At 34.7% G+C, this 24504-nt stretch overlaps 1 protein-coding gene across 1 annotated transcript in view; it reads left to right on the top strand.

Annotated features, from left to right (window-relative positions):
* The window catches only part of NDUFS4 (NADH:ubiquinone oxidoreductase subunit S4), a 47781-nt gene extending 26818 nt beyond the window's left edge, over positions 1-20963 (top strand). The window contains exons 3-5 of the mRNA XM_064403441.1: positions 12762-12934; positions 16394-16467; positions 20755-20963. Coding sequence (XP_064259511.1) covers positions 12762-12934; positions 16394-16467; positions 20755-20858 — 351 coding nt within the window. The 3' untranslated portion in view covers positions 20859-20963. The remainder of the gene's footprint in view (positions 1-12761; positions 12935-16393; positions 16468-20754) is intronic.
* The last annotated feature ends 3541 nt before the right edge of the window (positions 20964-24504 follow it).

The raw sequence follows: 24504 nt of genomic DNA on the forward strand, positions 1-24504 counted from the left end.
GAATGGAATAAAAGAATTTGTAATAATCTTTCATTTAATCCATTCTAGCTGCAGTATTTATTCAAGTGGCTACCATGAAGGATTCAATTCAGACAGTGTTGCTCTGTAGATGAGAAATCTAACTTACAAGTTTTTCTGGAATACTTTATATGTATAGCTCTGATAACGACTTGTCATATTCAAAGCATACACAGGATCAGGATGGTAATTTTTTGGGGGGGGTTTAGACTTACTCGTTCCCTCCCCCTAGCCTCAAATCTTCCTCTTGTGGCTTGTCTTTCTTCTATTTATTTTTTTCTCTAAATTAGATCAGCAGCTTGTGTTTTGCTTCAGAATAGTAGAAAATGAATAAAAAATAATAAAGCTGTTATGTAAAATTAGGCTAATAAATTTTTTTTTCAATCCTTTACTTTGCAAATATGTTTTGAGAAACAGTTTCAAGCTTTGCAGAGAGGGGCTTCGTATATGAGGCCTGTGATTTGGAGAAGTACTTTCTTCGATCATGGTTGTATCAAGTAAGCAGGTGATCAGCTTATTTGAACTGTGTTGTACTTGAGATTCAAGATTTTTAAAAGTGTTTTGTTTGCCCTTGGTCATCTACAGTTCTGTGTTTAACTGCTCTGATGTTTGAAAGATGCTGGAGGATGATTAAGACATAAAACTACATTCTAGAATTATTTCAAACTTCAATTACTTCACTAAAAGTAAAATATTCAAAAGAGAAGACCATTAGGAAGTAAAAATGCACATCTACTTTAATAAAACTAATTTAAGAGTGAACTTGCATAGGGTTAAATGTTTAAAGGCCCTTACTCTGCAGTCACTAATAGTTTATGTGTGAAACTGCATTTTCGCTGCAAAACGTAATCGATTAAAAAGTTATTTTTCAATTTCTCTTGTTATAACCTACCCACACTCCCCCATTTCCTGCTCTCCCCTCACCCAGTGAAGACTAAGAAATACTACTTTGGGGAGGAAAAAAACCTTGTTTAACTTAAAAAAAACAGATTAAGTGATATGTAATATTTGAAGGGTTTAATTACTCTGGAGATGCTGATAACCTTTCTTACTTAATGTACACCATTCTGGGCTACCAGAGTATATTTGTTTCTAAACATTATTTTTGTTTGTTTGTTTCTAATTGAAATAATTAAATATATTCTTCTTTATAGTTATGGTTGGTAGTTACATTTAGGCTTAATTACAGTACAAGCTCAGGTGTAGTTACCAGTTTGTCTAGTTACTTACATACTTTTAGCACAGTTTATTTAGTATATTCTGCTGTTTGGCAATTAAATCCCTTCTTAGTTGGAATATCCTAGCTCAATTCAGTCTGTATTACTTGCTACAACTTGTTTTTGTAAGCAGCTGTAGTTCAATGAGGCTTGCAGTGGTTTAGAAAACCACATTGCATGATAAAGTGCTTTCTGTAAGAATGTCTGTAGGCAACAAGTTATTCCCTGTGATAAAGAAGCTTTCTATAACAGACAGTCCAAGTAGAAATTGCCACTTTTATCTGTTTTCTAAGAACAATAAATATTGGTGTATTACTAAAATTCAGTTGAAGATACTTCTGCTGTTCAGTTTAGAAAACTGCATTTTGTAGGAAGCTCAGAACCCTGTATAAAGTTATAGGATTGTTGTATCCATGAGGGCAGTTTCCTTCTCATCCCTGTGTAGGTTTATTTTGGGTTTAGGCTGAAGTAAAGGATTTGTATTTCTTTAGTCTGAAAGTCTTTTCTTTTGGTGCATAGTAGTGCTCTCTCTGCTGGCTGTTGGAAGGAGGAATGTTTGCGATTGAGGTTATGCAGCCCTTCTGAGAGTCTGTTTTGACTGGGCTTCCTTCATACAGCATTGTGAAAAATTGCAAGGCTTCAGTCTAGAGCACTTGGTCAAAGTGTGTTTTTTTGAAAAGTATGTAGGAGGTTTTTTATTTCATTACATGGTATTTCATTTTCTGTGAAAGAATAATGTTTTTGGAGAGTTTGCTGTGATGGCTGCTCAGAGCAAATTAAAGGGGCATCTTTGTGTTGTGTTTAGTTTGGATTCCAAAGGGTTACTCAACATCTAAACACCTAACTTGGCTTTGAAAGACTAAATATACAAACCATGTTTCTAATCTGCTAGAAAGAATAAAAGTAAGTCATTGATACCAACTAATTAACAGGAGTAAGAAGTGACTTCATTTTTTGGAGCTGTTTTGTTCAATAGTTTTTGTTTTTAAAGGAGGGTATGTCCATGTTCTCATAAAACAGTTCCATTATTGGAACCTTTTGTAAAACAACCAAGTTAGTTTCCCATGTTATGAAATACTAATAAAGATTACATGAATTCTCTTTTTGTTGCCAGGAATAGTGAATAAATTCCCTGTACATTGCTAGTTTTTCTGTGCATTCAAGTGGGTCTTTCTGCATTTCTCTAGTACTAAGTTATAGAATTAAACCACAAATCCTAGCCTAAGAAAGGAAAGAAAACCAGAAATCCTAAGTTCCTTGTACAGACATGAAAGCTGGTTCCAGTTTTGAAGTTCTAACTGAATCATTTTATCAAGTCAGAAGGGAAAAGCTTTCCTTGTCTGGAAAGCTTGGTAATTTCATGGGAATCCTTGAACATCTTGGTCAATGCTGCAAGAGAGCCTGGAGATTCTTCTGTGTTTTCTGACTCTACTCATATCATCAATGTTGAAATCAGATGTTTTTCAAATTCTTGATGGCATGTGAGGTATCTTTGAGGTACTTTCATGTGTCTTTTCTCAAGCTGGCAAAGTTAACCTGTATTAAGTGGAGACATGGACCATGGAAAGAGCATTTGATTTTCAGAGTTTTAGTATGCCATTTAGTTCTTGTGCTGTGAAACACGCACTTTAGTGAAATTGCTTAATCTTTTATATATCTTTTTTTGGAATTCTCAGTTCTCCTCACTCTAAGTTTAAAGCAAAAGAAAGTTTTTGCTGATGGGAAAATAACTTTTATCCTGTTACCTGTTACCCTGAAAACTTGGTTTACAGGTGATAAGCAGCTGAGCTATAAGAAATTTCTACAAAATGCTGGTAAGACATACCAACAACAGTATTTTTTAAAAGATGTTTTAATTATGTTCCAGATACTTCTGAAAAATTATTACTGATAGTAATTAGATTAAAATTAGTGCAGAAGTTGTTGATTTTACTTATCAGCTCGTTTTCTGGATGTGCACATAAATTCATATATGAAAATAAGTAACTGTTTTCCTAGGTAGGCAATCATAATCTGTATAATTCATGTATTTGCAGTTCTTACTGAGTATCATATTAAGCAGACAGAAGCTGTTTTAAGATAAATATTGTAGCTTGCACTAATATTTTTTATTCTTCTGGTTTGTATTTTTTTCTTAGAACCACATTTTTGTTGGGTTTTTTTTGACTCTATTTGAAAGCATTCTTGAGTCAACTGATTCTGCATCTGTTGAGTCAGAATATCTTCTCTCTAATGTGTGATGTTCCAATACAAATTCTTATTTTTTAACACCATTTAGTAAACACAATTGTAAATTGTACTCTTCTTTGATTTTTTTTTTCCCCACAGCAATACAAAAGTGAAAGGAAACATTAGTGTATCAAGTTGTGATGCATTTCTCTCTATTTTATTAGAAAGTATAAGACCACGATTTCTGTAAGTAAATGCCAAGCATATAAAGGCCAAAGCACTAATTACAGGAATAGTCTTCTAGAGGTAACTAGCTAAAACCATTTGTCAAGTAATACTAGTAAGTTCTAGTTACAATTCAGCTTTTTTAGAGAGGGATTTTTGAAACGATCAATTTTAACTAGCTATATAGATAAATGTAAAGAATCCCATTTTGTCCAGTGGTATTAAGGTGTATTTTATTGATAACATTGAAACAGTTGAAGCCCCATCAACTGTTTCTACGCCCACCAGGAAGTAATGACTGTGCTACTGTTAGAAAAGAACCTTCTAAAACACAGTTAAGGTTTAAAAGCTATATGCACTAATTAACAAAATGCAGTGAACATTTAAGCTGTTAATAGCCGCAACATCCCTGATGCATAGACCTTCAATATGCTAACACTGCATAACAGTTCTCTATTGTGCATCTCTTTAATGAGGGTAACTGTGTCAGTTCTTTTCTTGCTTCACTACCTGCTGTGTATGGAAATTATGTACACTATTTAGCACTTCCTTTCAACTTCCAGAGTGCATGCATATTACACAGAAGCATTACATCCTGCATTAGGGTAAGGGGCAGCTTTTAACAGGTCTGATTTCCTTGTAGTTTCTGAAGTGCAACTTTTCTTCTTCTAAAAAGCATGCACTAACAGGGATTTTGCTCTAAATTTGCATTTCTTGATTGGGGATTTGCTTCCGTTTTTCTGTCTTATGTCTCACACCACTTGTAACTGTATAGGCAAAGATCTGTTACAGAAATAATTTTCGCTGTAAAGGAGATGTGAAGAATAGAGAGCATGCATCACAATTAAGGCAGGCATTGGTTGAATTTCTTGATACTCTTCTTAGTAGCAGACCATAAAGTAGTGTGACAGAATTGTCAAGCTGAACTTTAAAAACTACTTTTTGCCCTTTTTTTACCCTCACCTTTGATAAGTACCTTTATCATAATAAACAGAAGCCTAAATAGTTTGCTAGTTTCTAAACCTTAAAGTTAAATGCTGCTCCATAGTTGCTGTTCAATAGGGAATTAATTAATTGGTAGTTGTGAGGTGAAAGGAAAAGAGCACTAGAAAATGCATGATAATGAGATTTAAATTTTAGTAGCCCTAGGACATTGTTAGTTAGTTAAAACTGAATTCACAATTAATGTTTCATACACTGTAGTGACAATCTTTCTTATGATTTCATCATAAAAAATCTTACCAGAGTTATCAATTCCTAAGATGTTGCTGTACATTCAAATGGGTACTCAGTAGCTCAGACCTTAGAATATTTGCTGTCCGGGTTAGATTAGGAATTAACCAAGGTGTTCCTGCCTCACAGCAGCAATTCCACTACCTGTGTGTAAGTAGTTTCCTAATTCCCTGCAGGCTCTGAATGTTTTGCTCCCTTGGGTCTTCTGCAGCTTCAGTGGATAAGGGAGCTTTGAGAAAGAGCCACATATTTCACATCAATTTAAACCCTTTCTAAAAGCTGAAGATTATGAAATAAATGGTACCTGAATTTGGGAATTCTACCGAGGCCTTATTTGGAAATTTTCTGATTGGTACTTCAAATGAAGCATTGTAAGGTTTTCAGATGGGCATAAAATAGATCATAATTTTAAATGTTCTTATTCCTGAATAACAGTAACCTTAAAAAAATTCATGTAAGTAATATGCTTATGGTTTATTTTTTAAATATACTTAACTTTTTAGTGAAAGTTAATAAAGTTTAAAAGTACTTTATTAAAATGGCATCAGAAACACACAAAAAAACCCAGAAATTATTTCCAGTGCACAAGAGTAGCCTGAATTTTGGCTTTCACCTTAGATGTGAAGACCTCATCCTGACCTGCTGGTTAAGGCTCTTGGTGTCCATGATCAGAATTGCATTTTATAGACGATAAATCATCAGTAATGAATAATTCATCAAGATATTATTGAAATAATAATTGTGTTCAGCTTTGCAAGACAATCTGCTTTACTGTGAGTTATGCTAGGATTGTACTATAAATACTTCCAATGTAATAAAAATTATGTTTGAAAAACATACCATCAAGTAAACTACAGTATGCAATTTATTTAATAGTATATACAAAATTGAACTCACTGGGGGAATAGGTACAAAGTTCTTTATCCTAGATAGTGTCTATCTGCTAGTACTTCTGTCTGCTTTCTTTGAAAGCTTTTCCTGCTTGTTCTATTGTTTTCCACTGAGTGTCTGTAGGGGCAGTTGCTTACGGTAGTACAGCAGGGAAGTGTTACCATAATGTAAATTATTCTAAGATAAATCAGATTGCTTCAATTGTTTGGTTACCTTCTTTCATTTTCTAAATGCAGGTAAACTAAGATTGCCTCTTGGATTTGAAAGTCCATCATCTAAAAATATGGCTGTAGTCTTATTCTTCACTAATTGATCTTCTTGCATGTTTTTTAATCTGAGCATTGTGAATTTCTAGTAGAGTGCTTGAAATCCGTGCACTGTAGAAAACTGCATTTTTAAAAGGCCTCAGAAAAAGACCTAGTCTGTGTGTGCAAGCAAAAGATTTTCTTACATATGGTTTGGATGAATTCTAGAAAGTATACTTTCTCTAAATGTTGTTGGGCTAGAATAAAAAGTAATTTGCAAGATCTTAGTAATTCAGACTTTTGTCCATCTTGTTCAAGATAATCATGCTGTTTTAATCGTTTTGTCAGTTTGAAGAACATTGCATTTACGCTGAATTCTCTTATGAGTACTAGTAGCAACATCAATCTATTTTTATGAAATACACTCTTTGCCCCTGTCTGCCCCCACTTTCCTCTATTTAATAATGATTTTCTTAATATAGATATATAGAGAAACCAAAGTGTAAATCCAGCTGTTTGATTTCCTTTCTTTTTAACATCTTTTTATTTACCCAGACAACATTACACAGCTAAGACATACTGTTACAGGAAAAAATACAGTATTAGTAAAAAATACATTTTTGTTTCTTGCAGTTGTTTCTTGGCAGAAAAATGATACTGAACAAGAAATAATCTGTCCGTGCTGAAAGTGGAACTTAGGTGTTTCAACTGTTTCATTTTTAAGTTTGTAAAATGTTGTTTACTTGTCTATCAGAATGCAGACTAAATGGTTTGTATTTTTTGTAAGTGTGTCAAGAAAATGCCTCTGTTTTGAGTCTTGTCAGGGTACTAAGTGCAAATCATAGATTTTTGTTCTTCTTTTCAGTGTTGTAGTTTAAACTAACAAAAGCACAACTCAGCAGCTTTTCCCATAACTTGCCAGTAATCACTTGTATAAATACCAGTTTTCTGTGACTTCTGGAGGAGATGAGACTAGAAGATTTGGGGATGCATTGCATGCTTCAAGTGAAGTGGTTTAAAGACATGAAAGGGCCGGTGGAAAGGATGTTTTCTGCTTATTATTGTGAAGACATGTTCCAGTCTTTGTTCCTGTTTGCTCTTTCCTACTGTTTTTCTTAAGTCACGGGTTCAAAGAGATGCTGGTTTAATGGTGTATGGAATGGGTTATGCCATTTTATTATTTGTAGTATCTCATACCAGCAAGTATAGAATAATATTAAGCATGTAAAATATTGGGTCAGTGTAGTGAACCACTGGAGCAGGACAACAGGGAAGTTCTCAAGGAGTTTTTGCAACTGCAGTGAATGCTCAGACATCATGGTTGCTATGGTATTGCCTCAGCTGTGAAATACAAACTGATGAATAGAAATGCTGAAGCTACCAGTGCTTGTTTTGGATGCTGAAACTTCCCTTGCATAATGGCAGTCAGCAATCTAAAAAATGTTATAGTGGGCTTAGCTTGATTCCAGTAATATGACAGTTTCTGCTTCTGTTAGACCTACTTTTCTGCATTTTGAATTTCTCTTTAGTTTTTTACAAAACTGCTTCTGAAAAGAGATTTTCTTTAAACGGAAGATTTCATAAAATCTTTGTTATTATAAAATTCTGTTTCCTGTTTGGTTTTCTGTTTAAAAATACAGTTCTTTATGTGTTTTTTTCAGCTTCTTTATTAATCATTCTACAGGATGGGTACATGGGAAAATATGAGTAATACCATGTTGTTCATCATTTACTGTGATAATGCAAAATGATTGTGAAGTCTGAAAGAAAACTGTATCCTGTATGATACAAAGTTTCCTAAGGGCAAATATGCTTTTTCCCCTTGTTTTGTTTTTAGCTGTTAGATAAATGTTGTCTGACCATGTTTAGTTCATCCTGCTCCATTTTTCCATTTGCAGTTTACATAGCAGATTCTGTTCTCTTGCATTTCCTTCAAAAATATTGTATTGAAATGTAGAAACATAAATGTTCTGATCCTGACATGCAGTTAAGCAGCTGAGCACATTAAATAAAAAAGTTTTTTCACAGCAGGTACTTTGTGGGTATTATGCAAGATGTTCTGTGCTTTGATGCAACAACTTCTAAATAAAGTGAATTGCAACATGAATTTATAGCAAAACTTTACGTAGTTAGTCTGGTAAAACATGTTGAAGGTGGCAAAGAGAGCAAGCTGTTGTAAACTTTTATAAAGTACAGAAAACTTCTACTTTCCATTCTAACAAGTGTAAAACTATTGAGGTTAAGTAGGTGGGGCAACCGGAAGTAATTGCTAAGGCCAGTGGCATTTTTGTGGTTTAATAAAGGCAGAAGCTAATTATTCAGTTTTTATTTAAGTGAAATGATGCCAAAAAGGAGGTTCCTGTGGAGCAGCTGCACTCCTTCAGTGTTACCCTAATTTACCACAGACACAACTGTCACAAATAGAACTTTTAAACTTGATATATAGCCACGAAAGTAAGGAGCCCTTTGTCTGGAATGTATGCAGAAGAACTGCTTTATACAAATCAACCGGCAGATGACGGACAATGATGAAAATTTGATTCTTTGAAGTCATAATGGTCATTGAAATGTGTGAAATTCTGGTATTGAAAAGAGAGCGGCTAGCAAGACTCTAAATCCTGGGTGGTTGCTGGAAGCTTGCTGGGAGGTTTTTCTGTGTTTTGACATCAACTTCCCATTGCTTGTTCCCTGTTTCCTTTATTAAAAAAAAAAAAAAAAAGAAGAAAAAAGGGGGAGTGCTAAACTGTAGGTAGTTAATAGTAGTTATGTACAGTTTCTGTCTTCATGGTGAAGTAAATGCCATAGAAGAGACATAACACCTTTATGTACACCTGACCCATCTATTCAAAAAACTTGTTTTCAGAGCTACTTTTAATCATTTTGTCTCTCTCCTTTAATTAGAGAATTCCATTTCTTGTCCCCTTTGGAATTTCTGCTATTAGTGGAGTACTTAAAAGAAGGAAATTCTCATTTCCTTTAAAAGTCATCTTCATGCTTAACAGTGCTTTTATTGACACTGCCTCTATGAATCAGTTTTTCTTTTTGCTGCATAGCACATTTAGTTTGTTACTACCCTTTCCAGAGCAGCTTTAGCAGGCTTACCACCATGAGAAACATTCTTAAGTAATGTAAGTTGTAATAAAGAAAAACCCCTATGTTTTTAAGAAATTTTATGTGATTTCTGCTTTTTTTTAAAAAAAGGGGTTGTCCCTTTCAGCTTATTCCAAAAAGAGACAAAATGCCTCAAAATTAGTATTAAAATTTTCTTGAGTTACAGAAAAAAAAAATCAGAGTTTACTATTCAAGTAACATATATATTAAGAAAAACAGTGTCAGAATGCACCTTTTAGCTGGCAGCCTGTTCTAAAAATGTGAAACAGGGTTATTCATTTTTAGTAAACCTATACAGTTCAATTCCCAAGTCTTTTATATTGTCATCTAATATCTTTAAGATTTTGAATGCTGAGCACCTCAGTAGTATCTTGAATTGCTAATAAAGCAAAATTAAGGACCACTTAAAAAAAAAAAAAGATACTAATGTGAAACCAGCTGTCAAAAATATCTTTGTTTTGGAAAGTTGGTTCACAGGTAGTTTCAATGAGAACTTAAACTCAGAACAAAGCACTGAAGACCCAGCTAAGAGTTCAACCCAATGCAGCATAGTTCTTTTCAAGTATTATATTGTTTTAATGGCATCTTGGAGCGGGAGCTTTAGCCCATTGAAATGTCGCTTAAAGGACAGGTTCTTCTGTCACTAGCTGGAGCTGTGTGGATGAAATGATCACAATAGAGTGTTGTAATGCATTTTAAAACTGTGAGAAATCAGTTTGTCTAGACTAAGAGTGCGCCTACAGGGAATAGGAATCTTAGAGCTTCTGTGCTCTTTAGGTGTCAAGTATGTGATAGATGCCAAGCCTTTTTATTCCATATCTTTGGCAACAGCTCAGCTATGCTACAGTACCTTACATGTCTACAGCAAGCAAAAATCAGTGATTTTGTGTCAGGACAACTTGAGCTTCAGCAACCAGAAACTCATTGTCCTAACAACTGTCTGTTCAATTGCCAGCTTTTAAAATGGGGAAGATGTCAATAAATGATTGCTAGAAGGCATGGAAACTCTAGCTATATGAATGTAAGTATGGAGAGCTAGCATCAACCATGTAGATATTTCAATCTTGGAAAGCAGGCCAGTTTTAATTTTCAGTTTGAAAATATTTTTATGGGATTAATCCTATATTATTAGTGAAATAACCTTGATTTAGAGCCAATTGAGTGCCCAAAAAACATGGCTTGAAGGGTATGTCTGGGGTTTTTGTTTTACATTCATCCAGATAAACAAGTCTAGGCATTTCTTTACTATGGTAATCTCACAAATACAGCATTTGCTGATTTTGACCTTCTTTTTGGATTGTGTTCTGTATGCACTGTGTAACATTTTTATGATTTTCTTGTGTTAAGTCTTCAAAAGAGAAAATAGTATATGTCCATAATGTTATATAATGTAGTATCTTTATTTTAGTAGTTCCAGATTATTCTGGAAGAATTAAAAAACTTCTAAAACTGAAGCATAAAATTCATAATAGACTTACAAGTTGCTAAGAGTAATAATAATAAAAAATACAATAATTTTGGGCTATTTTGGAGTTTACATGTCTGAAAGGATTTGATTATAACAACCCCAGCATTTTTGCACATATCATATTGTTAAAGAATAGAAAAAGAAATTTTTTTGTGAATATTACTACATTTTCTCATGTTTGTTAGAAATAAAGGCTAATATTTCAACCTATTTGTATAAGTAAGGAAGCTGAAACATTGAATCTCTACCAAACTTTACTGCAGGTGAAAACTCCTTTTGTTTGTTTTTCTGATTTGAATTGGCAAAGCACTTTGCCAATTCAAATCAGAAAAATTTAAGCAAAGTCCTTCCTAAACTGCAGTTTAAGTTTCAGTAGTGAGAAGTGCCAGTCTGTCAGAAGGTATTTTTACATAGGTGTTGCAACATTCCAGTAACTGTTACTGCTTCTCTTTCATATTGCTGCTAGACTCATATTAAAAATAAGCATGACTTCGTCCTAATGAAGGCATTTTTAATGGAATTGTTAAGATATTTTGACAGTTTTTTGTGGTAGTTTGGGTAGAAATGTCAGAAGTTGGAAAGCTAGTGTGGATGCTTGTTTGTTGCCCCTGCTGTCCTAATTGCAAATTCAAGTCAAATGCTTAAAACTTCCTCCTTTTTATGGTTTAACGGACTGATCTCCCAAATTTTGTAAAATAAAATTAGAAATGAGAACTGCTGCTTTTCAAAGGATGATCTGGTGACTGCATCAGGAGGTTTCAAGTTTGCCACAAAGGAAAATCCCATGAAGTAGGTACATTTATGTAAAACAACAGTGTTCTATTTAAAGTTCTTATTTCATTCAAGTCGTGGCAATACTGTCAATATGAGTTCAATGTGCCCAAAGTTTTGCTGCAGTTTTCTGGACTTAGACCAGTTTACTACTTGTTCCTGGAGGGAGGGAAGGGAAGGGAAGGGGAGGGGAGGGGAGTAGGGAGACCGAGGAGCTCCCACTGGCCTTTTAAGTATGTAAGAACAGGAGTAGTTTAACCTCCTTAGAGATGGATTTGATGTTTGATTTCAGTCTTTACTAGGGTGAACTGACAGGTTAATTTTGCATAATTACTGTTTAGTTTTTAGCAAAAATGTTCACTTTAATTATATCCGATGTTGCTGAGGGTAATTTTTCACAGCAATTCTTTGAGGTTTTTCCCTATCTTATGCTTTGTTAAAGCCAGTTAATATTTTTAGGCTGGTTTGAAGGATTTATCTTTGTTAAGTTTGTTTTGAAGGCTTATCCCTCCCTAGTAGAGGAGGGCATCCCACTGTTGATTATATACAATGTTACAAAGCTTTTTCTTCTTTGAAGGTTGGAATCTCCTAAATCACTTTGTGCTTCACAAATATGCTGAAGAATGTTACCAGCATCAAATGTCCCTCTGTTGATCTTGAACATCAACAGAGGAGCTGATTGTCAAATGCTGAGTCATAACTTGAAACATGATGAAGATGTCAAATTTATTTAATAACTAATGGCTAGAGAGATAAGAACTGAATTCTAGCACCTTCTCTGCAGTCTCAAATAACCAGCAGCATGTTGTGCAAAATATATTGCCTTCTGCCTCTTCCTTTATGCTAGGGATAGCTTCTTGAGTCTCCACAGGTGTTGATGTCTCTTAACAATATACAGAGTTCAGCCCAAGGGAAAGCAATTACACTGCAGTGCTTACTTGGCTGGCAAGTATCTTGGTGAATAGTCCTGTTCATATTTTGGAATTTTCCAATGTTTCAGTCAGCACTCTAATATTATTTTCCTGAAGGAAGAAAGCATTTGCACTTCTCCACATTTCCTTTCGCTGGTGCAAATTGATGCAGTCCTGAGTTTGCAGCTGTGGACAGAGAAGGATGGGGGGAAATGTCCTGTCCCTCCTCTGGCTGTAGCTGTTTTGTAGATGGGAGATGAGCAAGTTCAGGTAACTGTTCCAAGCAAAATCTAGCTCAGCCAGGGGAAGCAGAATAATAGCAGCCCTGACATGTATCACCTTCAGTTGTGTTCAGCTGAAATAAGAATGTATTTTTCTAATTTTTTTTCAGTTTTTGTATCTTTAAAAATAAAGCATGAACTTATGTAAAAAGCATAAGCAGTATTATTTTACAAGTCTCTTATGAACCCTTTTTTAACAAGTCACATTATGTTTTTTTTAGGATATCACTACTTTAACTGGTGTTCCAGATGAGCACATCAAAACCAGAAAAGTTCACATTTTTGTTCCAGCACGTAATGCAATGCAGTCAGGAGCTAACAATACAAAGAAGTGGAAGATGGAGTTTGATAACAGGGAGCGCTGGGAGAATCCTTTAATGGGCTGGGCATCTACGTGAGTACTTACTTAATTTGAAAATAGATTTCTTCTATACTTGGCTCTCGCTAGTAATTAAATTTGAAATATTAAATATTTCTACCTGTAAATCTTATTGTATTATAACAGTATTTACAGTAAGTGGTTGGGTTTGTTTGTTGTATGATTTATAACCTGTTAAGTTTAAAAGCAGATTTTTAAAGTTCACAACGTCATCTGGAGGAGTTTGAAAAAGAGGTTAGCAACCACACATTTCAGTGATTACGCTGTGGTGATGTTACTGTGTGGCAGCATCAGGACCAGAAGGTCATTAGTTACATAAAATAGTAAATCATTGTCAGCTCTCAGTTGCATCTTTTAAACAAAAACAACAATATTTCTGGATTCTTTTTGTCCCGAGGATCTAAATGAGGAGTCATAACTAATAAAAAAAAACCACAAGAAGCCTAGCTATTTAAAATATTACTCTAATTTTTAAAGTATTGTCAGTATTAGCATTAAAATCTTTTACATGAAAAATCCAGAAAGGTACTACTCTTAGCTAAATATACTGTACTTTGGAGTTGTAATTACAACTTGCATGCATCTAATTTTTTATTCTTTTTTTTTCCCTCATATGAATACAATACCTATATTTCACAGTGTGGTTAGAATTCCTGTAGACTCTTGAGAACTATACCAGCAATTCCTTTGACAATATTACAATTTTGGTTTGGAGCTGTCACCTTTGAGGCATATTCAGAATAGTTAATTATTAGACATAAACCAAAATCAACCACTAAGAGATTATTTTTCAAACTTCAGAAAGAGTACAATATGTATTGAAAATATCTGGCTGCAATCATATTAGCACATATAATCAAAGAACACAAAATTTTATTTAAAAAACTGTAAAATCTTAAATGTGAAATAATTTCAGGATGCATTTTTTGACATGTGTTAACATTCTAAATCCAATCACAGAAATAATTTTTTTATAGCTATAACATAAATATATCCAGAAATTTAGTTCAAAGTAACTCTGAAATTAAGTCTTCCTGTTGCATTGTTTTCTCATAAAAATTTGAGAAGGCTCTACATATGTTTTTATTTTGGGGTAGGGAAAGGAATTTCTCATGGGTAAGCAAAATCCAGGTAGGATAAAAAAAAAGTGCTCTGTTGAGAATCAATGCTGGTAGGTTAAAGGTTTTGTAAATTAGTTTGTATCCATTAATTTTTAAGGCATTCTTGTAAAAACTATTAGTGTACACTCTGGTGTTACCATTCAACACCAAAAATACCTAAGAAGAATTTCTTCTGTTGAGATTTAATTTCTGCAAAGAATATTTCTTAGACAGTTTTCCATTTACTTTTAAATAATGTAATGGGATTAGTGGGTAAGAGCTCTCTAGGGTCTACATATTAAAGCCTGGTTTTCCCTGAATTCAATACACTTGAGTATATTGGAAAGACCTGTAATTCTTTCCAATATTTGTCATTTTATAGTCTTATTTGGGGTTGGAGTTTTTTTGCACTTGATGTTTCTTGGCTATTTGGGCTTTTTTTCAGTGAAAATTATCCAGTTGCAGATCTAAGTAAAATGGACCCATGGCATGGTTTTTTTTTGTAATTGGGAGGTTTCATTATGAGAATGCCTAAATACATTTCTTGGGTACACCTTTTAATATAAAGCTGTAAATGAAGAAATGTGGGAAGTGCAAAGTTTTCATTGTATGAGATCTCATAGGAGAACAAAGCATGGAATCCGAATTTTCAGTGATTGATAGAACAATTGGGAGTAGGCATAGGAAAGTCTGCAACACTGGTACTACTGACACTATCAGGACGTCATGCTGGACATCCTGAAATCCAGTTTTCTCACACTGACAGCTCATTTATGGAAATAAATCAGAAATCTATTTAGATTGAATGAAAGATGATTGCACATTAAACAGAACTAATAATTTCTGCACAATTCTCATTTCCCAGCTGCCTCTGTCCTGGAAGGCTTTTGCCATATTTGTGGGTTTCTGGCCAGGCACTGGTCCCTCACCATACTTCAGACCTAAAGCTTCTTTGTTCTTTTCTAGCAGTGTTGAAAAGATTTTTCCAACCCCAATTATGGGAGAATAACGATAAGCAGAAGTTGTCACAATATTGCAGTATACTGGTGCCACTTGATTCTCCACTGGTCACGTCATCAACTAGTTCTTAGTTCTTAATTCACTTAGCTGCTGTTATAAGAGAAATCTTTAAATATCTTCAAGAGGGCCTATCACAGTGGCTTGCAAAAGTATAATTTCTGTCTTTATCCTGGTTTTGTTTGTTTGTTTGTTGTGTGTTTTTGTTTGTTTGTTTCTGATTTTTTTATTGGGCAGTATATTGGATATATAGTGAACTCCATTTTTCCATGTGTACATCAGATAAAATTACACTGTTGTCTTTGCTGGAAGCGAGATTCCCCCTTTTCCCCTCCCCCTTCTCCCGTCACAGGCTTTGCCCTTTATTGTAGAGAGTTCAGTGTATCTTCAGTCTTTTCTATTCATTTATCCTTCTAGCTTCAAAGAGAGAACAGTTGAGAGGCAGCTCCTTCAATAGTTTGTTGCAATTTGGTCTTGTCTTTCCAGTTATCTCCCAGGCTCATAGGCAGTGTTGTCACAGGGAGGTTTTATCTATCTTTGTGTTGCTACAACCAGTATCTAATTGCTTTAAGAGTTAGAACTCTTAAATTTTTTTTTTCCCATCCTATGTCATTGTTCCCTAAATTGAGCTTGTATAGCAACAAATAAGGCAATTTTGTGTTTTTACTGAGAATTTAATTTGTTTCAAAAACCTTTATGGTACTTCCTTCATGCAGTTGAGGAATAACTGGTCATCTAAAACTGACCACTGTGTAATTAGTTAGCTAGCAATTTGCATTTTGGAGCTTCATTTTAGGTTGTGGCCTGTGATCTGCTTGCTGTGTAGGAATAAATTGTAGGGGTCATGTGACCTCAGCCAAAGTAGAACTCTCAATATTTTTTTAAATGTACTTTTCAGTTTCTGGTTAATTCCTTTTCTACTCACTTCAGTATTCTGTTCTTTTCTGTCTGAGATTATTCTTAGCTATTCTACAAACACTTGGTCTCCTTGAAATGTTCAGAATTACCTTAGACCACCTGATCTTACAAAAAGAAAGGGATTTTACAGATTTGAATTAAAGAGTCTCACAGAGCACTTACTATAACCTCAGCAAGTGGTTAGACATGTGTGTCTAACAACCCAATTAATTTTTGCAAGTAGTTGTGAGGGAAGTTAACACACTGAAAGAGTAGAATGGTACTTTGCAGAAAGTAAGTGTTGATCCTGAAAATAATTTTTGGAAGTCTGTTGTTTGGTTTGTGAGTTGGCATACTGCAGTGAGCTGTGTAATAAAGCATTTGATTTAACATTTGAGATGCAGATACAATTTTTTTCTATTTCCAATAAACCTAAAAATTGTCGTCTGATTATTTACAGCGCTGATCCTTTATCCAACATGGTTCTTACTTTCTCTACTAAAGAAGATGCCATTGCTTTTGCTGAAAAAAATGGTACGTATTACACATATGGGCTATGAGAGGTTCACCCCTCCATAGGCAATGTTGATCTCAAAGTATTAACAGAATAAGTACAGGATAAAGTACCTTCCCTCTGTTCTGAAGAATTGGTAGACTAGTGTTCTGCATGGGGAGGAGGAAAATGGGGGGTGGGATATTTCCAGGAGTGCTGAAGGCATTGAATTTCGACTTTCCACTCTAGAAAGGTGTTTCAGCCTTTTTAACAGTAAGGTGTTTCAGAATTTTAACAGTAATATTACATTTTAATAATAATAATATTATTATTAAAATGTAATATTACTGTTAAATTTCTTTTTCAACTGTCTCTGTTTTAAATGAGAGCTGATTCAAACCTTGCTCAGGTCTTGGAGGAAAGTTAATACTTCAGGTGTATCCCAGGCTTGTTGTTCCAGCTGCATGGTGGTGAGATCTTTGCCTGAAGGTTTAACATGAGCATCTCAGTTCTTACTAAGGAAAACTGTCAGAATTCTTGTGAATGTTTGATAATCAAAAAACCAAAATTACATACTACCAAGTAAGCACATTGGACTTTATTTTTGGCTATATTGCAGCACAGACTTATTGCAAAAAAAACCCAAGAGGACCATCAAGTCCAGCTCACTGCTCCTCACATGACTACCTAAAAGCATCACCCAGATGCTGAGTTCTGAGAAGCTTGGTGTCCTGGTCACTTCCCTGGGGAGCCTTTTCCCATGACCACACTCTTTCAGTGAATAAGCTTTTCCTATTGTTGAGTCTGGACTTCCTCACAAGCAGTTTCATTCTATTCTTTGTGTCCTGTCAGTGGTCACCAGAGGGGAGATCAGCACATCGCCTCACTGCTCCCCATGAGGAACCTGTAGATTTAGGATGTTATGCCAGCATTAGAGTCTAAACACATATGCTTGGTGATTGTTCTTATTTGTGAAAAAGCTAGTAGAAAAGCCAGTATAATTACTTAGTAATTATTAAGCCAATGTCATATCAGAGGCAATGTATCTGTAAACATAGTTAGTTAGGCTTATATTTCCTGACAGAATGATGGTACTACAAACAGTACCCATAATCTCAGCCTTTTGAATATTCAGGAGTCTTTTTTTGTGTAAGCATGAAGCTTTTGCTGCTCTCTTCTCTTTTTCTTTTTTTCTTTTAAATCAATTCCATTTTCCTTAAAAAGTTAAGCTTGATGCTTAGTCCCTATGGATGTGAAGATGATTAATTACATTGAGATAAAACCAGGAATAATGCGCATGAAGCGTAAGGTTCTTCAGAAGTCTTCCCTGTGGCGTACAGTTTTCAACTATATTTAGTCTGGGGTAAATAGTAAAGTTTTCTAACTAATTATGCAAAGTTGTTAGGGGTTGATATTGTGCATCACAAACATGGTAAGTCCATTAACCTGTACATCTAAGGAACTAAACCATTTAATGTTCAATTTATTTGCACTTTTAATAGTAAAAGCTAGGATCTAATTTGTCTGTTTAAAAGGATTTTTTTTCTTAGTAGTACTAATTTTATTGAAAAGTAGGTTCTATTATCTACGATATTAATAGGATCACATCTGCATTGGATAATCTGTGTGATTTTTTATTAGTGTATTTTACTGTTTTATGAACACATGAAATTTGGGAGAATTTGGCATTTATGCTTCTGTATCATTCATGTTATTACTTGAACAATTCAGCATACAGAGAAAAAAATTAATGTAATGACCTGCTTTTGTCATCTCTTTGTAGACATTATCTTTTGTCTTTCCAAAATGCAGACCAAGTAAAATGCATTTGTTCAGTGTAGAAAGTTTATGCCTTCACTGAGTTAGAAATTTAGAAATTACTCCATTGTGTATGAAACCAACTAAACTGAGGCTATGACTTGGTATTAATATTAGTAGTTCAATATTCACTTAGCTTGCACTCTTAATTTTACCATAATTGAGATGCACTATACTTTTCTGTAGATACTGGCTTGCCTAACTTTTAATTTCATTTTTTATTTATGTGTATGATATGTACAGAAAATACTATGTAGTGATAGCTTCAATATCACGTGTAGCTAGAAATACAAATTTTACATTATTTAGTTCTGCTTTTTAAAAGACATTAGAAATTTAGGCACACATTTACACTGGAAGTTAGCTTCATAACCAAGATAGTATTGAGACATATCTAAGTCTAGGAACACAAATAACTACCTCTCTCTGTTCCTCCTGTATGAACCACACAAATTTTCCATGACAAAATACCTTAAGAACCTGGAATGTAATTTCTGAAAATTCTGGATATTGCAGGTTATTTTAGTACAGTTAGTAAACTTAAGAGTTCTTAAGTTGTTAAACTTCAGAGTTCTTTCTCACCTAAGAACTTAAGGAGATAAGGAGATGCCTGCCCCATCTGATGTGTTTTCTAATGAAAAAGTAGTAGCAGCACTGGGTACAGTAACAGGAGACATTGCTGTCCAAAATATTACAGCTGAGGATGGTCCGAGTTCAAGGAAAGGAGGTAACATTTTTAACTGGAAGAAATTAAAAATTCTGACTGTTGACCCAATTTTTTTTGTCCTGTCTGAATCACTGAAGCAGTTGTTTAAAAAACGTACAGCTTAAGTAACAAGGATGGAGAGTTTTTCTGTTCCACAATAACCTTTAGTCAGATGGTGAGGATGTTCTTCCAGAGAAGGTGAAATCTGCTTTCTGTCTACTTGGCTTGTATGGCAGGGCTCTGGGCAAGAGTAACTTCCCCCAGCATTCTGGTATTTTTATAAAAGTAACCTCTGCTCTCTGTCGTGAACACCTCAAAGTGCTGGTCTGAAGGAGTCTGTTCCAAAGTGTGGAACCTAATCACGAATGGTGGCCTCTTGCAATCATTAGTTAGATGTAACTGACTTTATGCATTTTGGCTATCTGTGGCAGTGCAAGTCATTGTGCTGGCAGTTGCAAATATCTTTTAGAGGCACTCAGCCCCTCTCCATCTGGTGTATAAAAAGATGAAGCAATACCTTGGGGCTGTAGATTCCATTGCAGCAGCCAAGTGTCTCAATGTTAGGTGTTACAATGCTGAATGTTGCAATACTGAAGTCTGTCTCTGGATCTAGTTCTGGCTGTTTACTCAAGCTTATATTTTTTAATCAGAACAGGAGGCAAAAGCCAGCGTTCTCACAGATGGAAAGAATACGTTTTTAAAGTCTCTGTTCAGTGTTTTTTACAGAGAATAGTTAACTTGTAAATTAACACTGGTTGAGATTAATAAACACGAAGAAAATGTTTGTGTGGCATTTGTGAATACACAAAATTGATGCACTGACGTGACACCTTGTGTATCTTACAGAATATTTTGATGTGTAGCTGTATCTGAACTGTTTACTCTGAGCACCTTAAGTATAAAAATTCACATATATGTTAAGCATTTAGGACTTGCAACTTTCAGTTTTAAAACTAAGAAAAGTACTGTCATATGAGTATCACTTAAAACTGCATATTTAACCACTTCTGGCTTCAACAGAAGTATCTCAACTTTGAGTGAAATATTGCAGCTAAAGAGACCAAACTTCGGAATACTGAGTGCTGCCCTGGCAACTTTCCAGGCACCTGGAGGCTGCAATCAATTTGCATTTTGATTTACATAAACACTAATGTCTCCACCTCCTCTTTTCTGACATTTTTAAGCATTTCTCTTGCTTAACTATCACATAATTTACTTGTCTTCTATCACTTCATTCCCTTTTCTTTTTACTCCTAATTTTTTATGTTCTTATAAAAAATGTTAAGTATTAAAGTCCTTTAAAATGTTAAGTATTAAACTCCTTTCTAATGTTGAAGTTTTTTCCTTGCTTTCTGTTTTTTTGGTCCTCCCACCTTCTTTTTTATTAGGTCTCCATTGTCTCCCAGCCTTTGTTATTTTATGGCATATTTTTTCTTACCTTCTTCATTTCCTGTGCCAGCGTACACAGAGCCTTAGTGCTTCTGTGTGCTGTGGAATTGTGGAGCCATGAATTTACAGGACAGTCAGTCTTCCCTGTTGAGCTTTTTGTTGATGACTGTCAGGTTTTTTGCATGGAGGTGTGTAGTATGGTCAGGTCTTGCCATCTCACAGAATGGTCATTTGCCACATTTATGGCATTTCATTATTCTCTGTTGCCAGCTAGAAAGGAGCAGATTAGTGGGTGCCTACATTGAAAACACATATTAAAGTTAAACCTTTAAGTTGGATTTACTGCATATTGTATGCTGAGAATATAATTCTTATTGTTTCTTGTCTCACCCTGCCATTACCCCATAACCTCTAGGCTGGAGTTACGATGTTGAAGAGAAGAAGATGCCAAAACCTAAATCCAAGTCTTATGGTGCAAATTTTTCTTGGAACAAAAGAACAAGAGTGTCTACAAAATAGGTTGGCATTGGGTGTGTGACTCTGAATAAAGTCAGCTGTGCTGTATTTATAGTCCATGTATAATACATCTCTTAATCTCCTAATAAATTTGACCTTTAAACTACAGATGCATCTTGTGATGTCTATTTAAAATGGTTTTCATGTCTCCAATTGAATCTGTTACAAACTTACCTATAAATAGAGGAGATTTGAAGTGTTCATACTTCTAAAAACTTGCTGTACATTCCTAACAAAAGGAATGTTTGAAATCAGCTGCAACTTTAGAGGTTATGATTGATCTTTGATGGTAGTTTTATATCCACTATCCTGTTTAGACTTCTGAAGTTTAATAAGTTCAGTAAGCTTTGCATGGGCAAAGTCTTTCGATAAAAGCTGGGTTTTTTCTTTCTATGTAAGACAGTGTTGACATTTGAAGAGCAAAGGGTAAGTATAACTCAAGACTCTTCTGTATAAATGTGTATTATATAACTCCTTTCTACTGAAATTAATACTGTCATTATTCCAGAAACATTCATGACTGGAATAGGAAGCACTAGGTTTTGTTTTACTTATGGAGCAGGTTTAGGCTGAAAGATTAAGATTGTACTTGTTTCTCTCTGATGTTCTTGAAAAGTGAAACTAAGCCAGTTAAACATTCACAAATGAAGTCTGAATATTGAGTGCCTCACACAATATCAGCATATACTAATTGCAGTTCTGGGTATTTTATTGCTGGTTACATGTTTATCGGAATTGAGGTTTCCTGTTGCTTAACTGGAGATGTGGTGATAGCATCTCAGCCTTAACAGCAAGTATATATTGTAAGCTCAATTTGGCTTAAATGGTATTAAATTATTAGTTTTAAAAAATGCATAATGTTACAGTTGAAATATTTGTTTATAAATCTTTGGCTGTTGCTTTATTTGCTTTAACTTAACAAGTTACGGCATTGGCACATGATCAGTGAAATGTATTACAAATGGGGGGGTTGTACACCTTTTTCCTATGCAACTGAAAGTTTTATCCCAACTGTCACAAAAGATATAATTGAAACAGCGCTCTCCACATAGACCTAAGTAATGGTGTGAGTGCTGTGTTAGATTTTAACAAAAAGAAGGTATAAAACTGTCTTGTATTGCCCAGGTTTTATTATTGTGTGGTGTATATTCTTGTTTCAGTTTTGACCAGCTCCCTGTATGCTGGCTAGCATTCGTGTAAGGCATTCGTTTTGACCCAGTTTCAGCATAATCAACCAGTTGGATGAAGTTGCTATATTCCTATCATAGACAAAAACCGTTATTCCAATTCATCTTCTGTTGAATTTTGAATGCTGCATTTTGCAGTGGAGCCTGAAGTCCTCCAGGAATGCCAAAGTGCACTGATCTTAAAAGCCAGAATCTACTGCATCTCTTTGTATTCCAGTTCAGCTTAATATGCTTATCTTACTAAGAAGACAGTAAAAAAAAAGAAAAGCCATTCATTGGAGTTTTTTCCTCCTTTTTTTTTTTTTTACCAAGAGCAGCAAGTTCTTAATTTAATGATCTTCAAGCTTTATCAGATTATCAGAGAAATCTACGGATGTCTAACGCAGGAGAGACACAGCTTGGTTTTTGAAATGACATGGTCCATGGAATTGACTGATTAGTGTTAGATACCTAACATCTCTGGACACCTAATTCATGAAATTGCTGTCTGTTAATTTATACTTCTCATAACTAAAACCAGTTTCTTGTTTCTTTGTTTCTCCTGGAAAGATAATGTAAATACTTAAAAGGACAATTTTATAAATCCCCTTTGGTTTCTAAGGAAGAAATATTTTTGTTTGTTTCTTTGTTTATGATTGTTTATAATTCATGCCACCTTGAAGTCCTTAAGTTGTGTTTGAGCCCTGATCTCCTTTTCCTTTGATCATTTTCCTAGGACTTGGATTTTTTTATCCTATTGCATGGCTTAAGAATGACTATGGTGACAGTGGGAATAGAATTGATTGTAGTCACAATGGTCTTCAAGTGCCCTCAGTACTACTGAGAAGTAGTACTGAGGGCATGGGCTTCGAAGGATCAGTTGCAGCAAGAATATGCTGCTGCTAGAGACAAAGTCCTTCCCCATTTCTAGCAAATTGTTCCACAGAGCCACCAGTTTTCTAAAAAGGCTTATTATCTGTCATTGCTGTCTCAGCCAGCATATCATGATGAGTTTTGGATTATTCCTGTCAAGTCACGGTGAAAGTTTCCTCTTCAAAGAAACAAGCAGCATCATAATATCTTTCCTCCTGTATGTTACTACTTTTTACTCCCATCAGCTACAAGGTATGTGGTATATAAAAGGGGGTGCAAAATAGTTTTGAATTGGTATTAAAATGTTGATTTCAGTGGATGTTAAATACTGATTCTTCACATCCATGTTCATCATGAGGGAAGGTAAAAAGTTTCCTGTCACGAATGCCTCCTGCACAGAAAAAGTGAATTTAATACCTATTAGGAGAAGTTGATCAGAGTAAGTACAAATAAGTTGATTAGAATAAGAACGTAGTTTTGAAGTAACTGAAATTTGAAACTGTGTAGCTGTAACTTGTGGTTAAACATTTTTCTTAAAAGTCTTATCTGAATAATAGGGGACATGTTTTGGGATTTTTTGTTTATTGGGTTTTCTTGCATTCCTCCCTACACCTTGAAAAACTCTATAAATAATGATTTTCACATTCTTCATTGTAGTTGATGATTATGGAGCGGGGTGATTTGAGTAGTTCATTTGGATTTACAGAGGGCTTTTAATAAGATCTCTTGCAGAGTTACAGAGAAACAACACACCTGAAGATGTAAGTATCTTTTTTTTGAGGAGCAAATATCTAACGTGGAGGAGAGAGGATTAGGATTAGTATGGGTGGCCTCTAAAATCACGAAAACTGTATAATTCACTGTCTTTTAAACAGGCACATCAACAATCTCATGAGAATAAGTACATTTTCACATAGCACGTTTTGAAATTCATCAGCAATTTTTTGACTACCAAAACTAGCTTTACACTAGATTCAATGCAAGAAATGCATGTTATAAAAATCTGCATTAAATATAAAATAATATCCTGTTTAGCAAAATCCCTGACCTAAATGCTGCTGCAGCTAGGGAACTATCCTAGAGTATCTTGGATCCTTGGAGTATCCCTGTTTTTATCATCCACTGCCAAGGCTGGGTTTGTTCAGGTGTCTGTCCTGGTCTGGCTCAGAATGGCTATTTTTCGTACTGTTTGCCAGTATGGCATTCCAACATTGTATGCTATTGTGTTTTGTCAGTGTTTCGTAATAAAAAAATACATCTCTTACAGTGAAGAAGTGACCACAAACAGTTCCCACTTTGAAGCTGAACAATCATCATTGTTGACCATCATGATCTTTAGTGGTCATCAGGTTTCTTAAAACAGGTTATTATACTCTGATACCTACATGTGACCACATTTCACTGGTTCAAGAGTGTTCTCTAGGACTTCAGAAATGCTTAAATATAGGTACATGTACAGTTTTCCTCCTAAAACATTCTGGTAAAACAATGGCTAGTCTTGATAAATTAACTACAATTATTCTTAAAATATGTCACTAAGAAGTAAAGAAAACTGTTTATTCTGGTACTGTGCCTATAAATACTGGAAGATACTTTCATTTCTCTGTTAT

Source organism: Passer domesticus, chromosome Z (assembly GCF_036417665.1).
Source record: "Passer domesticus isolate bPasDom1 chromosome Z, bPasDom1.hap1, whole genome shotgun sequence".
In the NCBI taxonomy this organism is placed as follows: Eukaryota; Metazoa; Chordata; class Aves; order Passeriformes; family Passeridae; genus Passer; species Passer domesticus.